This window comes from Ovis canadensis, chromosome 7, assembly GCF_042477335.2.
Source record: "Ovis canadensis isolate MfBH-ARS-UI-01 breed Bighorn chromosome 7, ARS-UI_OviCan_v2, whole genome shotgun sequence".
Taxonomy (NCBI): Eukaryota; Metazoa; Chordata; class Mammalia; order Artiodactyla; family Bovidae; genus Ovis; species Ovis canadensis.
Window position 1 is genome coordinate 53852255 of NC_091251.1, and position 17007 is coordinate 53869261.

Consider the following 17007-nt stretch of genomic DNA (forward strand, 5'->3'; position numbering starts at 1 on the left):
TTGCACTGGATTAGCGTTTACTGACCTTATCTCTCAAGACATTCTACCACACTTCAATGGACTCTATACTATTAAGATCATATCCTGGAATCTGTCATCCGGTCTGATATATGAATTCACATCATACTCCAAACTTCTCATCCTTTGAGCTTACTCTCTCATTACTCCAATAATTTTTAAATGTTCACACCAAATCTCAAGTCCATCAATCCATTACTTTCTCATTCTCCTTATGCATTTCTTCTATCTTCACTTTTCTTCCTATCCACGTTAGATGTAGTGGTCCATAATTTCAAGCGATCTCTTGCATATATCCTAAATTTGATTCTCACTCCCTGCCATCCTCTTCTACACTGGTATACCAAAATGACAAGCCTGAAGGGACTTAACTGGTTTATATCTGGGGTACCAATGACTGCTGGAGGAAAACTGCACATTGAAAATTCATCTTTTCTGAGGCTTCAGTGTTGCCCCAAAACATTTCTCTAGTCATTTAACCCATCCATTCTCCTCAATGGGCTTCCCTGGTGGCTCAGCTGGTAAAGAATCCACCTGCAATGTGGGAGACCTGGGTTCGATCCCTGGGTTGGGAAGATCCCCTGGAGAAGAGAAATTAGTATTTCTTTTCTTTAAGTTGAAATATTAATTAATGCGTAATACTATGTTAGCTTCTGATGTACTAGAGAATTTTTTGACATTTGTATACTTTAAGAAGTAATCACCATTATAAGTGTAGTAATCATCTGTTCCCATACAAAATTAATGTTATTGACCGGATGTTTTATGCTGTATAAAATAACCCTAACATATATATTTATTATATAACTGGGTATTTGTACATCTTAATCCCCTTCACCTATTTTGTCCACATTCTGAAGCCTCCCTTCTGGCAAACATTTGTTTCTTCTCTGTATCTGAGTCCGTTTTCATTTTGTTTCGCTTCTTAGATCCAAATATAAGTGAGATCATGTGGTATCCGCCTTTCTCTGACTTATTTCATTGGCATAATAGCTTCTAGAGCCATCCATGGTGTCAAAAATGGGAAGATTTTATGTTTAACGTGCGAGTAATATTCCAGGGCTTCCCTGGTGAATCAGTGGTAAAGAATCCGCCTGCGAATGCAGGAGATGTGGATTTGATCTCTGGGTTGGCAAGATCCCCTGGAGAAGCAAAGTGAAAGCTTCCCAGTTGTGTCCAACTCTTTACAGATTCTATACAGTCCATGGAATTCTCCAGGCCAGAATACTGAAGTGGGTAGCCATTTCCCTCTCCAGGGGATCTTCCCAAACCAGGGATCAAACCCAGGTCTCCCATAATGCATATGGATTCCTTACCGTCTGAGCCACCAGGGAAACTCTGGAGAAGGAAATGGCAACCCAATCTAGTATTCTTGCCTGGGAAATCCTTTAGACAGAAGAGCCTGATGGGATACAGTCCATGGGGTTGCAAAAGAGTTGGATACAACTTAGTGACTAAACAGCAACAAGCTGTTTACAGCAAAGTAATATTCCTTATAATATTGTAATATTACTTATTACAAGCAAAGTAATATTCCACTGAATATATATATATCCTTTTTATCCATTAGTCCATCAGTGGACACTGAGGTTGCTTCCATATGCTGGCCCTTTCTCTTTTTTTTCTTCTAGGATCCCTAGAATGTGAATGTTAGTATACTTGATATTGTTTCAAAGGTCTTTTAAACCACCCTCATTAAGAAAAAAACCTCTCTTCTCTTTTTCCTCTTCAGCTTAGGTGATTTCCACTATTCTCTCTTCTACTTTACTGACCTGTTCCATATAACCAAATCTGCTACTATTTCTTTCTAGCGTAGTTTTAATTTTAGGTATTGTATTCTTCAGCTCTATTTGGTCCCCCCTTATATTTTCTAATTCTTTGTTAACATTCTTACTATGTTCTTCCATTTCTCTCTTGCGTTCATTGAGTATCTTTATGATTATTACCTGAAACTCTTTAACAGGCAGATTGTGTATCTTTTCTTTGTTTAATTCTTCTTCTGAGGTTGTCTTGTTCCTTTGTTTGGACCACAGTCTTCTGTTTCTATTTGCCTAGTTCTCTGTGTTTATTTCTAAGTGTTAAGTAGATTGGCTACGTTTCTTGAATTTGGGAGGAGTGGCGTTATGTAAGAGATATCTTATGGAACCCAGCAGCACACCCCTCTGGACAGCAGAGCTATATACTCCAAGCATGCCCTGTATACGGCCTGTTTGGGCCCTTCTATTGTGGCAAGGCTGACCACTGGGTGTGCTGGCAGGTAGGCCTGGGCCCTGGCCCAGTCAGCTGCTATGACCTTCCTGGTGCAGGGTCCCAGAGCTTGTGCTGCTCTACTGATGGCAGGGCCAGGTTCAAGGGTGGCTAGCTATGGAGACAGGGAAGCTGGGGGTTGGCGCCAGTCTGCCAGTGGGTGGGTAAGCCTCCAGCACTAGTAGGGTAGAGGGAGGGCTCCACAATGATGCTTGTCAGCATCAGTGTCCTAGTGGTAGAAAAAACAACTACATTCAGCTGTCGCCGGCATCTGATTCTTCAGGGGGACTACTAGTTGTCTCCTGCCGCTCCAAGAGTCTCTCCAAGATCTGCAGGTGGGTTCCTTTCAAATCACTGACTCTGTGCATGTGAGATTTTACACATGCCCTGTAAGAGCAGAGTCTCTGTTCCCTACAGTCCTCTAGCTCTCCTGCACACAAGTCCTTTGAAGGATGACCTTCAAAGCCAGATTTTTGGGGGGCACATCTTCCCTGTGCAGGACACCCTAGATGGGGAGCCCAATACAGGTTTTGATGCTTCACTCCTTGGGGAGAATTCTGCAAACGTAATTATCCTCCTGTTTGTGGGCTGCCTATCTAGGGAGGTGGGTCTTGACTATATTATGTCTCTGCCTCTCCTACCCATCTCACTGTACTTCGTTTTTCATATCTTCAGTTGTAGAAAATCTTTTATGCTCGTCTTCAGGTCATTCGCATAGATACTTGCAATTGGTGTGCCCACTGGAGGAGGGGAGCTCAAGAATGGGAGGAGGTAAGCTCAAGGGCTTCCTACTCTACTCTCTAGACAACACTTCCCAAGAAAGCCTTTCAAGAAGTGTTTCTTCTAGATTAAGTCCTTCATTACAGTCTAGATCTCACCTTCTCCTTCCTTTTTAGGAACTTTGCCTATTCATCTTGCTCTCTAGATTCTTCTATCTCTAACCACTGGATCCTTTTCATAAACATCCTGTTTAAACTTTTTTTGCCCCACATAAAAAACAATCAATCAATAGCCAAAAAACAGAGGTAGAAGACAGGTAGGAGAAATATCACTAACCTCAGATATGCAGATGACACCACCCTTATGGCAAAAAGTGAGGAAGAACTAAAGAGCCTCTTGATGAACGTGAAAGAGGACAGTGAAAAAGTTGACTTAAAGCTCAACATTCAGAAAACAAAGATCATGGCATCTGCTCCCATCACTTCATGGCAAATAGATGGGGAAACAGTGGAAACAGTGTCAGACTTTATTTTTGGGGCTCCAAAATCACTGCAGATGGTGACTGCAGTGGTGAAATGAAAAGATGCTCACTCCTTGGAAGAAAAGTTATGACCAACCTAGACAGCATAATAAAAAGCAGATACATTACTTGTCAACAAAGGTCCGTCTAGTCAAGGCTAGTTTTTCCAGTGGTCATGTATGGATGTGATAGTTGGCCTATAAAGAAAGCTGAGAGCCAAAGAATTGATGCTTTTGAACTGTGGTATTGGAGAAGAATACCTACCTCCAATACCTGGTATTGGAGAAGAGTCCCTTGGACTGCAAGGAGGTCCAACCAGTCCATCCTAAAGGAAATCAGCCCTGAATATTCACTGGAAGGACTGAGGTTGAAGCTGAAACTCCAATACTTTGGCCACCTGATGTTAAGAACTAACTCATTTGAAAAGACCCTGATGCTGGGAAAGATTAAAGGTGGGAAGAGAAGGGGATGACAGAGGATGAGATGGTTGGATGGCATCACCGACTCAATGGACATGAGTTTGAGTGAACCCCAGGAGTTGGTGATGGACAGGGAGGCCTGGCGTGCTGCAGTCCATGGTGTTGCAAAGAGTCGGACATGACTGAGCGACTGAACTGAACTGAGAAGACAGACAAACCCACCATCAACTCATTTTCTTTCATCTACTGTTCTATCTTACTCCCCTCTTTCACAACTGAATTTCATAAATAAATTTATCTTTCAAACCACTCCAATCTGGCTTCACCTCTAGTATTTTTAAATTATCCTTTTAAAGTAGTCAAACATACCGAATTTCAAAGATTTCTTTAATGTAACTTCTCGGCAGTATTCTTTCTCAAACTTTCCTTCTGTCTCTTAATGTTCTTTATTATTCCTTTGCCATTTCTCTTAGGATACTAGATTTTTTAATTTAAGGGAGAAATTTCAGGAAGCTGTCCTAGACCTTCCTCCCACTTGGAAATCTGTACAATATAGAAATTGCCATATATAAAACTGAACTCACCTTCCTTCCCAAATTTGATCTTACTCTAGTATTTCAATCTCAACAAGTGGCACTTTTATATCTATTCAGCTGTTCAAGTAAAAATTTGGGAGTAATCCTTTTATCAGGCTCCACCCTCAAGTCTACATTTGGTCACCACTCTCTCATATAATTCTTGAATTACTTCACTTTTTTCCATCCTTGCCCTACCATCCTACTATAAAACATCAGTATCTCTATTCTGGATAACTTCAAAAGTCTCTTAAGAGGACCTGAGGAACAAAATCATCAGTCTAAAGTCAGAGATCTTAAAAAAAAAACAAAGGCATATCTGATTATATCACTCCCTTACCCTTTAATGGCTTCCACTGTCCTTAGATTAAAGCTCTCAATTTTTTTTTACTAGAAATTTCTAGTTTATAATCTCATCTCCCACCAAATTTCTTCCTTTTTCTCTGCTCTAACAGACTAACTTTTCTTTAGTTCCTAAAGCATACCATGTTCTCTTATCACTAGGCTTTCAAACATGCTATTATTCCTTCTGTTCAGAACACTTCTGATCAGTCTCTTAATTACTATCTCTGTATTTAATCCTTCAGATTTCCAGCTTACATACTGCTTCCACAGTGGGTCCTTTCCTGTCTCAAAAAAATGCCTGCATAGCACCCTGTATTTCTCATTCCATAACAGTTATTACACTTATAAACTGTTTGCTGGTGATTTCTAAATTCCCAGGGAGACCATTCTGGAAGCTCTCTGAAGACAGGGATTATGTTAATGTTATCCACTGTTGTTTTTTCAATTACCTGGAACAAGCTTTTGCATTTCAAGGACTAAAAAGCATGGTGATATCATTAAACAGAAATACACAATTCCAAAGTAAGAGTAGATTTAGGAAACCTGGCAAAATATTGTGGGGAATGAAAGTGGAGTTTGGTTGTTTTCACAACCAGTAAAACATTAATTGGGGAATCAAGTAATATGCTATATTTAAGCAAAAACAATTTTAACAATTTTGATTTTTAAGAGATTAAATTAATTAATTATTACAAGTCTGCAAATGATGGTTTAAATTTTAAAATATCTTTATGACTGGGTTATTTAATATTAAAGTTCATTTAACATTCAAGAAAATATTTACAGGGTACCTTACTACATGACAAGATTATGTTATATACTAGAAAATGACTAGTTGGTAAAGACTGTTTTAATGACTATTTCTATTGAGTCCATTTATAAAAGTGATGGTATATTAACTAAGAGTAGGTTCTAAAGTTGGTTTGCCTGAATCCAAACCCTGGTTCCACTACTTCCTAGGCATATGGTCTTGGGGAAATGAAATTACTTGTATTCCTTCTTCTTATATGTAAAATGGGGATCATAATAGTACCTATTGCAAAGGACTGCTCTGAGTATTAGATGAATTAACATGGAAATTATTTAGCCTAATATTTGGTGCAGAAAGACTACCCAATGACTGTTAGTAGTTATCATGATACTTAATAATTTAAAACTTAAGTTCATGAAGTAGAAAATTTCCTTCAGTAAGTTACAACACATAAAGTTTAGTTCTATAGTCTTACCAGAATTGAAGATAGAGGTATAAAGGGAAATAAAGGCATAAGAAAGAATGAAGAGACAGAAATAAAACAGAATATAAAAGGAGAAAAAGATACTGGTAAATAAATACACTTGTATTATATAGAGAGAGGCATAAACCTGACAATGGGCAGGAAGTCCCTAATTCCTGATTTAGAAGTTGCATTGTTAAATATATTCAAATAATTCTACAATATTTTCAGAGAAGAAAGCTAGTTATGAATAGCTCTGTATGTAATTATCTAAGAAATAATAATTTTTAATACTTATTGGAAAACATCTTCTATGGGAACTTCAGCTTAATTAAAAAAAATTATTTGTATCCTGTTAACGATCTGTATTGGGGAAGGAAATGGCAACCCACTCCAGTATTCTTGCCTGAAAAATCTCGTAGACAGAGGAAGCTGGTGGGCTACAGTTCATGGAGTTCCAAGAGTCAGAAACGACTGAGTGACTAAACTACCACCAATCATCTGTAAACAGAGAAACTAAAAAAATGACCACATGGATTCCTAAGGAATCTCTTTGGTGACAAATGACATGGTACAAGTGCTCTGGCTAAATTTTCTTTCTCTTAGTCCAAAGCAATACTCCTAGAACCTGTATTTCCATGGAAATAGATATCCTTTTTCTTTAGAGAAGATCAAACTCTCACAATAGAAGCTGAGGTCTAAAAAGAAAACACTTGTGGATTTCTGGGAAGATAAAGGCACAGATCTGATTCTAGCTGTAGCTACCACTTAATAACCTTAAGTAAATAAAATGATATGGTGCAAGGAAGACTCATAATCTTAGTTCCTTCTCAGAACTAGGATTAAGAGAAGTTATCAATTGGTAATTATATGCAGAACAAGTATAGCCTTCATTGATAATTAATCTGTCACTAAATCTATTTTAACTAACTTAAAAGACTGAATTAAGAAAACAAACTCTAAGGCCACATTAAACATTTGTTTTCAATTATCAGATTGCAAACATTCTTTACCTCAAAGTCATCATCGTCTCCTTCGGTGTAATGGGCATGGTTGTCTGGATTATTCACTTTGTCCAACAGTTCAACTGCCAGGGCCCTAGACAGACCTGGCTGCCCTACAAATGTATGCTAAATGAAAATAAAACAAAACTTCATGAGTATGCACTTATATCTACGGCTTATAGAAACTGTTATTTGTTCTTTTCCATTTAGTAACTATCAGAGATAAGCATATGGAAGCCTACCAGTGCTAATGAATTACAGTGTATTATAAAAATATTAATGAGATAATCCATAGTTAAATATTATAAAGCTAAAGAACTATTGTGAGGTAAGTTCATAATACGAATAATTTCTCTATGTAAAGTTAACCAATCTATATTAGGCTGTCAAATTACAACCTTGGCTATAACAATGACATTTATTACACATGTCATTTATGCACATGAAAATACTGTGGTACAGTCCATATCACAATAAGAAAAAAGCATGTATATTCTATGCTTACATATATTTAATTCAACAAAATTATGCTCAATTAACCTCCAATTAAAATAAAATAAATAAATATAAATTTAAAAATAAGTAAGATTATATTATATAGAAAGACATAATTAAATTTTATAACATTTAAAAAAAGTTTTCTTGGATTGTTATAATCAACTTTTCCTAATATAAAAGTATTTTATAAATACATACACAGGAGCATTCTATAAATTTACGTAAGAAACCAAAACAGAGAAAATCAATTAATTTTAGATGAAAGCAACATTTTAAAGAGTTTTCTCCAAGGCAGGGGTGGGCAAACTACAAACCATGGGCAGAATCTGGTGTACTGCCTCCTTCTGTGAATAAAATTTTATTGGCTATTAAAGCCATACCCTTCATGTACTGGCTATGGTTGCTTTTATGCTACCATGGCAAAACTGAGGAGACACAACAAGACTATATGTCTCACAAAGTCTATAATACACACTATCTGGCTCTTTACACAATGCCTGCCTACCCCTGCTGTAAGAGATCACTAAGACTTTTATATTAAAACCCTAAATGCTGTTGTTCCACTGATATGCCTAACTAATGCATGACTATAGAAAATACTCCTATAAATTCAATGACTTACAGTCAGAAGTCTTTCAGCGGTTGGTCTTTTTTTGGGGTTTTTGGTTAGTGCTATTTTGACAAAATTATGGAATGTTGATGACCTTCAAATAAAAAGAGACATGTACAAATATATTTCACTAATATTAGTTCTTTTGTGTTACTAAATTAACTTACAAGCAGTCAGAAAGACTAAAACATATGATTTTTTCCTTAGGCCTCTTAGCTCTATGTAAACCAAAAAACTATACCCAAAACAGAGTATTTCCTTGGAAAATATACCAGGTTCATCTGTTGAGTAAAACACAATTAGTGAACAGAATACTAATATATATAACCTCTAAAATGTACACTAAAAGCTAGAAATGGGTAGGTGTGTCATCTATAACGTTAATAACCTTGTGTTATAACCACTTAGGAATCAAAATGACCTTTTCTCACTGCTTAATTTATATGATATATAAATGTTTTGCTACACCCAAATTGTTAGGTGGCATCAAGGTAGGGTGGGTAATTAAACAGACTATTTATACCTTTAAAAAGTCACTGAATTTCTTAGGAACAAGGGAAAAGAAGAGGGAGTGACCTTAGTAACCAAGAGTTTCCTGCCACCTGTATTGATGAAATGGGGAAAAGAAGACATATAGGAACCTGGGAATTCCCTGCCAGTACAGTACAGTGGCTAGGACTTGGCACTTTCAGGGCCATGGGCCTTGGTTTGGTCCCTGGTGGGGGAACTAAGATCCTGCAAGTTGTGTGGCATGGACAAAAAATGAACTAATAAAAAATTAATTACTTAATTAAAGGAATTGTATTTTGATTATGAATTAATGACAAAGAGAGCTATTGTACCATTGCCAAGATTCCACGGGAAGAAAGACTAGGCAAGAACCAAAAAGAATAACCTTAGTCATTACCAATGACAGTAATGGAAAAGCAGTTCTCTTTAGAGAAATCAAATCACTACATTACACTGGTAGTTTGTGGCCCTCATATCATGGAGTGAGAAAGTACCTAAGACTGGCAAAGGTACTTCAATGGTAATAACTGTTCTGGAATCTCACTATGAATGTAGCTATTTTAGCTAACAGTCATTCATCCTTGAATGAATATTCAGTCATTCCTGCCATAAAGTCCTCCAATTCTAGTTGCTTAGGAACTTAGGTTTACAAGGAACAAGAGAAAACAAAACAAAACAAAACAAAACAAAACAAAACAGTGTCAATACAAGGGAATACAGCTAGCAGTAGGATATAAACTCCTTAACTTCTACAGTGTGATTTGCCTTTCATTCCTGGTACTATCCCCAGCATGGCCTGGCTCCTAAATAATACTATGCACAGGCAGGCCAACGAAACATTAAAAAAGTAGTTTAAAACTTTTTTGGGGACAGGCCTTTTAGAATCTGAAATAATATATGGATTGTCTCTCCAGAAGAAAATGAATACATGTAAAGAATTCCAGGGGATCACATATCTCCCAAGAAGATAAAGAATTGCTAAATTTAAGAATTTGGAAACTTTTATTCGTACAATAAGTTTCTCTTATAAATGTATGGGAAGACATTACCAGAAAAATAATTTTCAATTTTTATCATCTAATTGAAGACATCCTTATGGACTGTAAGAACAGGCAAGTTGTTTTACTTTGTATGAGAAAACATTAGGATGCAAATGAGTAATAACTGTTTGAATGTTAGGGAAAATAGGCAGAGAAAAGCCAATGATGATTGATTTTAATTGTCACTGTATTTGGGAAACCATGTCCTATTACTTCTCATGAAAGTTAACATGTAATTAGTGGAAGTAAAGGAATACAGGCAAAATGCGTCTCCAAAATCTTAATGTGTTCATTTTAGATCATTTCCTCACTACATCTCCTATTCAAGCTGCCAAAGCAGTACATTATAATGGAATACTGACCAGGAAATAAACCTAGATCCTTGCCATAGCTCTGCAAATAAATTAGATAGGTAACGTTAGGGAAACTGTTTAATGCTCTGAGCTTCAACTTTACCATCTTTAAAATAAGGGAATTAAACCTCTGTCTCTTTCAGCCATAAAATTCTATAAATCTACATATCTATAACTCACCATTTTGTTTTGTCCTTTAGTTTTGGAGGTTGAAAATTACTTTTTGACATTAAGAAGAGGGCCCTGGAATAAACATTTCCGTTAAAGAGCAATACAAAACACTTTTATTATTACATTCAATAATCAGAATCAATTCTGCAATGAATTTATGCAAGATTATTATGTAAGTGGGTACTCAAGAGTTAACTGATATGGAATATGGAAATTAATGTTTTATATTTTGGATACCTTATGGAAAATTTCTCCTGGCTCTAGAGAAGATATTTATATTTCCAACAAGCTCTTATTCACAAGGCAAAGCAACTAAACATTTGAGAAGGTTTTTACTACCATACTGTTACATATATAACTCGTATTATATCTTAAGCATAAGTCTATATAATTGTGTATCATTGTGTTAACACACGGATATACTACTCTAAGATTAGGCTGCATGTTTAGCCTCTACAATTATTTTGGGTGAATAGGCAAATTATATCCACTTCTGTGTTTCCCTTTTCAATGAAACAGAAATCAACCTGCAAGAGGACTTTCCTTCTCCACGAATTAACCTTTGACCAATCTTTTTAAGGGACTATGGGGGTAGAAGACTGAAGGATTTTAAAAGGAAGTTTTATTTCAGTATTTCCTACAAAACTCCAATGTTTTCAAGCAAACTCCTTAGTCTTTTTTATTAAATACCAAAGATCTTTTCTTTTTAAAAATTAAATGATTCATATATAAAAGAAAATTGAAGAGAAAAAAAGTCTATATTCCTCTCACCCTATGACATTATTTTAAATCTGCTTTTCTTTTCAGTCTTTATCTAAATATTAACCAATTACTAAATTATTATAATAGGCAACATTATATTCTGCTTTTTTCCCTGATAATCAATTTCCCATGCTGCTTTGGTTTATATATATATGTATTAGCTGCTCTTATGACTGCACATTTAGATTTTCCCCCTGCAAGCCTGAAGCAGATTCTTAGACTTTTCCCGAATTATTTCCTAAGTGTAATTTTCACAAGTGTAGAATCAATGCAACATTTGTACTGTTCATAACAGATAACATCCAAATTATTTTCCTAAAGATCTGTACTTATCAGCATTCCAGCTAAAAGCAGGTATCTTTTAACTTATATATCTTTTTTTTTGGTGTTGTTATTATTATTTTTTTAATTGGAGGCTAATTACTTTACAATAATGTGGTGGTTTTTGCCATACACTCACATGAATCAGCTGTGGGTGCACATGTGTTCCCCATCCTGAACTAACTTATATATCTTTAGGTACTTGTGAGGTTCAATAGTTTACCATGTTTCTCTAGTATCTGATACTTGCTCATAAACAATTTATCTTTTGCTCTTAGAGTCTTTGAATGAGTTACCTATGTAATAAATATCAATAATTAATATTATATATTGGGAGAATACTTTCCCCTATTCTGCTGATTTTCTTTTTAACCTTTACTGTTTCAATTAAAAATTTAAATTTTGGCCCAATTTATCTTTTCCTTCAAAACACTAAAAATCCCTTCACAGTCTCTCAAATATTTTTTCTAAGATAATATACTCTAAAATATAAATGATTATAGTAAGCAACTACCTCTTCATCATTCCTAGACAAAGTATAAAGAAACAAAAGCAAATGAGAACAGAAATAAAAAACTCATCTGCATTCTACTTGTTTATAGTTCTACTTAGGACAAAAAAAGAAATGTTTTCAATCAATGGAAGAATAAAAAAAAGACTTAAAACTTTAAAAATGATAACTGCTATATCCTAGTATGTTTATTAAAGGAAATTTGTTTTAAGGAAAAGTTTCAGACAGACTCTGTGTTGTGTTAGAAAGAACAACAGATCAAGTTTTAGATAAGATTATTCCTACATCTCTCAGAATACTTTTATTATTTCAATATACTTTAAAATGAGCTCGGAATACCCAGGTTGTCAGTACTTCACTCTCCCTGAAGACCTTACTACTAACTCCATAATTGTAAATACTGAGAACACCTCATGGGATGAAGATCAAACATAGGTGGTTGGAGTTCTCCAAGTTCAATTGCTGTTATTCCTACTGCCCAGATATCACAGAGTTGGTTGTAGCCACCATTCTTTTCTACTGCTGCAACTTCCGGGGCCATCCTAGAAGGAATCAATAAATATAACATTTTTGTTTTTAAAAAATTATATGAAATTTGTTCTTTTGTTATATTCACTAGACTTCTTGGAGGGAAAGAGGCTTAGAGGCATTTACTAGAAAAGAAGAAACTTTACTATTAACAGAAAAAAACTCAATAAAGACCACATATACATACATACACACGCTTCTAAAACTTTGGTTCTCAAAATCTTGTGAATACTGTTTTATAGCATGGGAAAACAAAAAGACCACCGAAATCTCTGTGAAGGTCAGAGAAAAGTTCCCCAAAGGGGGTGAGACTCACAGAATAAATTAGCAGGGAGTTGAGGGGGGTTGAGGCACCTGGACTCTTTTAGTCAGAGGAAACAAATACGAATGCAGGGAAACAGGCCAGCACGGAACACACAGAGAGAGGTGACAGGACACTGCTACTCAACGTTTGATCTATAGGTGGACACAGGGCCATAGGCAGTTTGCTATCAGTCTCCGGTAAGTACAGAAACCGAAAGTAAGTATTCTTATCCAGATAAATGGTCATTTTTTAAAAAGCAATTTATTTTAAATTTATTTTATAAAAGTATCAGTCTGTGGTGGACAAAATATGAAAAAAAAAGTCATTCATCACAGTTTGAAAAGGTCTAGAAAGTACTTGGAAAATAAACCTCAGAGACAGAGGCTAGATAATGAACGGTCTACTGATTATATGAGAAAGATTAGACTTTACTGTGAAAATGGAAAATTTAATTATGATATAAAACTCATGGCAACATGAAGGATGGTGTGAGAGGAAGTGAAATCAGAATCAGGAAGATGAATTAGAAGACTATGTGAAAAATACGAGGGGGAAAAAAAAGGATGTTTCAAAGGCAGTGGCAGGGAGGATAGAATCAAGGGGCTGACTGAAGAGACTGAGTATAAAATTTCTGTGGATACTGAAGTAGTGCCATTACCAAACAACTGCTGAAAATATACAGGACTGAGGGTCAACTGAGCAGCTGAGTTGGAGTTATCTGTTTGGGAGTCGCTGTGCATACTTAATCACTCAGTCGTGTACAACGCTTTGTGACCTCATGGACAGTAGTCTGCCAGGCTCCTCCGTGCATGGGGTTTCTCCAGGCAAGAATACTGGAGTGGGTTGCCATGACCACCTCCAGGGAATCTTCACAACCCAAGGATCGAACCCAGGTCTCCTGCATTGCAGGCAGATTCTTTACCATCTGAGCCACCAGTCAGTGGTATATGAAAATGGCATCTAAAGTTATAAAGTATAGATGATATTACTCAGGATTTTTGAGTGTTTATTATTTTTAAATTAATTTATATTTATACTGAATATTCACAAGGTAGAAGTCACTTTTATGTGTACTTAGGTTACAGAAACTTATATGACACAGTGTCTCTCAACTTAAGTGTGTTTAAGGATATAATGAAAGCAGTGTTCTAGAAAGATTATTTTGTCAGTAATTGGAAGGATATAGTAGAAGCAGGAGGGCTGGTAAACACTAATGGTAGGATAGGATGCATGAATTTTAACAACATGCAAATGAAATCCTAGATTAAAACAGATGCAATATCAAAAGAAAGGGTAATAAAATGACACGAGATTATAACACAATTTTTTTTTGAAAATCTCCCACCTATGAGACCTCCCAACACAGCATCTCAGGGACAGCAGGAATTATTGGCACTTTAACACAGGAAACGCTGGACATGGAAAATGAGTATCAAAGTTCTGTAACCCATCAGATCTATGGTAGTGTCAAGGAACCTGAATGTCTCTAGGCTTCAGTCAAGTACAAATTGTATTATTAGCATCAATGTTGTTCACTAATCTTAAAGAGAGGAAATGGACAAAATTCAATCATAATAATATCTTACCAATAAGGGGTGCCAATGAAAGATTTTCTCTTTGCAATAGTAGCTGTTATTTTTGCAGCTACACCAAAGTCAGCTGATGGGGTAAAAACAGAACAGAAAATTTTAGTTTTCAATAAAACCACCAACATTTCTAAATTTCATCCTCAGAGACATCATTATTAATAATTCAGATAGCAATACTTAGAGAAATGTATATAAATAGAATATAAATATAAATTGAATACCTAAATCCCTTCCTGTTTAGTTCAAAACATAATCATTATAAGAAAATAACTTACTGGCATTTTATTAGAATGAAAACATACTTTATTAAGAACAAAGTTATTAAAAAACTTTTCATTACAAGTAACTTAAGTTGGGAAAAAACCATCCACCTGGATTCCTTTTATTCTAACACAACTAGGTTAGTATTTCAGTGCTGTTTTTCTGGAAAATAATTTTTAGGAATTTGAAATAACATACCTAATTTTACATCACCATGATCTGTCAATAAAATATTTGCACCCTAAAGCAAAAATACAAATGCTATTTAGTATCATAAAATTCCTTTCAATAAAATTATCAATTTAAACAGTTTATTATTATTTTTTTTATTGACGTACAGTTGATTTGCAATGTTGTACCAATCTCTGCTATACAGCAAAGTGACTGAATAATACACATACAGACATTTTTAAAAATATTCTTTTCCATTATGGTTTATCAAGAACTCACTGTACTATATAGTAGGACCTATTGTTTATCCACTGTATATATGAGTTTATACCTGTGAATCCCAAACTTCCAGTCCTTCCTCCCCTCATCCACCTTTCCCTTGGAAACCACAAATCTGTTCCCTGTGACTGTCAGTATTAAACATATTGAAAGTTTAAATTAAGTTAAACAGACTTACTTTGATATCTCTATGCATTTTGCCTTTAGTATGCAAATAGGCAAGACCCTGAAGTTAAAAAAAAAAAAGTATATATTAGCAAAACTGCAAACTTCACACCTAAATTTCTACTTAAATTCTTATTGAATAAGAAAAACCAGAATGTCCTTTTTCTGAGGGGAAAAAACCTAGACGTGTTTCTTTTTACTAATCAATGTTTACTAAATTTTAAGATTTTTGAATTCATTTTCTGATAAAGACAAGAAATACTTTACTGTAACATCACCACCACAATCAAGATAATGAACATATTCATCACTCCCAAAAGTTCCTTCCATATATAAACACTGATATACTCTGTCGCTATAGATAATTTTAAAAGTTTCTAGAGTTTTATGTAAATAGAATCATACAGAATATCCTTTTATCTTCTTTAATTCACAATATTAATTTGACATTCCTTGTTAGTGTGTTATCAATATTTCATTTTTTTATTACTGACCATTCTACCATACATTTATTACAGAATTTATTTATTCACCTGTTGACAGATATTTGGGTTGTGAGTTGTTTCCAGCTTTTGATTATTATGTAGAAACCCACTCTAAAGATTTATGTCAAGTATTTGTATGATTTTTCCTTCTTGGGTAAATAACTTAGATATGACTGGGTCATATGGTGGGTACAAGCTTAAATTTCTAGGCAACCACCAAATGGTTTTCCAAAGCAGCTGTACAATTTTGCATTGAAACTAGCAGTGTATGAGAGTTCCAATTAACTCACATACTCACCAACTTTATGAGGGTCAGTCTTTTTAATTTTAGCCACTCTAACTGGTATGTAGTGGTATCTCATTGTGGTTTTAATTCACATTTTTCTAATAACTAATGATATCAAGCATATTTCTTATATCCTTATTTGCCATCTATACAGCTTTTGCTGAAACATCTGTTCAAATCTTTTATCCATTTGTTTAATTGGTGCTTTTCCTATTATTTGTTTAGTTTTGAGAGTTCTTTATATACTCTAGAAACAAGCCCTTTATCAGATTTATACTTTGCAAATACCTTTTTTGTCTTTTTATTCTCTTAATAGAATGTCTTAAAAAGCAGAAGTTTAAAATTTTAACAGTCAAATTTGTCAAATTTTTGTTTATGGATCATGATTTTTATGTTTGAAAAGGCTTTTATTAACTCAAGATTGCAAAATTTTCTTCTATGTTTTCTTCTATAAGTTCTAGTTTGAGGTTTTATATTTAAATGTAAGTGATAAGTGTTAATTTTTACATATGTCACAAAATGTGGTTCAAAGTTCATGTGCTTGACTTGGGTTTGATCCCTGGGTTGGGAAGATCTCCTGGAGGAGGGCATGGCAACCACTCCAGTATTCTTGCCTGCAGAATCCCCATGGACAGAAGAGCCTGGTAGGCTACAGTCCATAGGGTCACAAAGAGTCAGACGTGACTGAGTGACTAAGCACAGTTCAATTATTCCATTACCATTTACGGAAAAACCTATCCCTCCTCTTTTGAATTGTCTCTTCACCTTTGTTGGGGAAGGCAATGGCACCCCACTCCAGTACTCTTGCCTGGAAAATCCCATGGAAGGAGGAGCCTGGTAGGCTGCAGTCCATGGGGCCGCGAAGAGTTGGACACACTAAGCAAATTCACTTTCACTTTTCACTTTCATGCATTGGAGAAGGAAATGGCAACCCACTCCAGTGTTCTTGCCTGGAGAATCCCGGGGACGGGGGAGCCTGGTGGGCTGCCGTCTATGGGGTCGCACAGAGTCGGATATGACTCATGCGCCTTAGCAGCAGCAGCATCTTCACCTTTGTCAAAAATCAGTAGTCATATATGTGTGGAATTATTTCTAGTCTTT

The 17007-nt window shown here is 35.4% G+C and overlaps 1 protein-coding gene across 1 annotated transcript in view; it reads right to left on the bottom strand.

Moving 5' to 3' along the window:
- The window catches only part of MAP4K5 (mitogen-activated protein kinase kinase kinase kinase 5), a 114735-nt gene that overhangs the window by 44140 nt on the left and 53588 nt on the right, over nucleotides 1-17007 (bottom strand). The window contains exons 7-13 of the mRNA XM_069597886.1: nucleotides 15149-15196; nucleotides 14719-14761; nucleotides 14257-14329; nucleotides 12249-12380; nucleotides 10254-10316; nucleotides 8183-8264; nucleotides 7072-7188 (exon numbers count right to left, since the gene is read on the bottom strand). Coding sequence (XP_069453987.1) covers nucleotides 7072-7188; nucleotides 8183-8264; nucleotides 10254-10316; nucleotides 12249-12380; nucleotides 14257-14329; nucleotides 14719-14761; nucleotides 15149-15196 — 558 coding nt within the window. The remainder of the gene's footprint in view (nucleotides 1-7071; nucleotides 7189-8182; nucleotides 8265-10253; nucleotides 10317-12248; nucleotides 12381-14256; nucleotides 14330-14718; nucleotides 14762-15148; nucleotides 15197-17007) is intronic.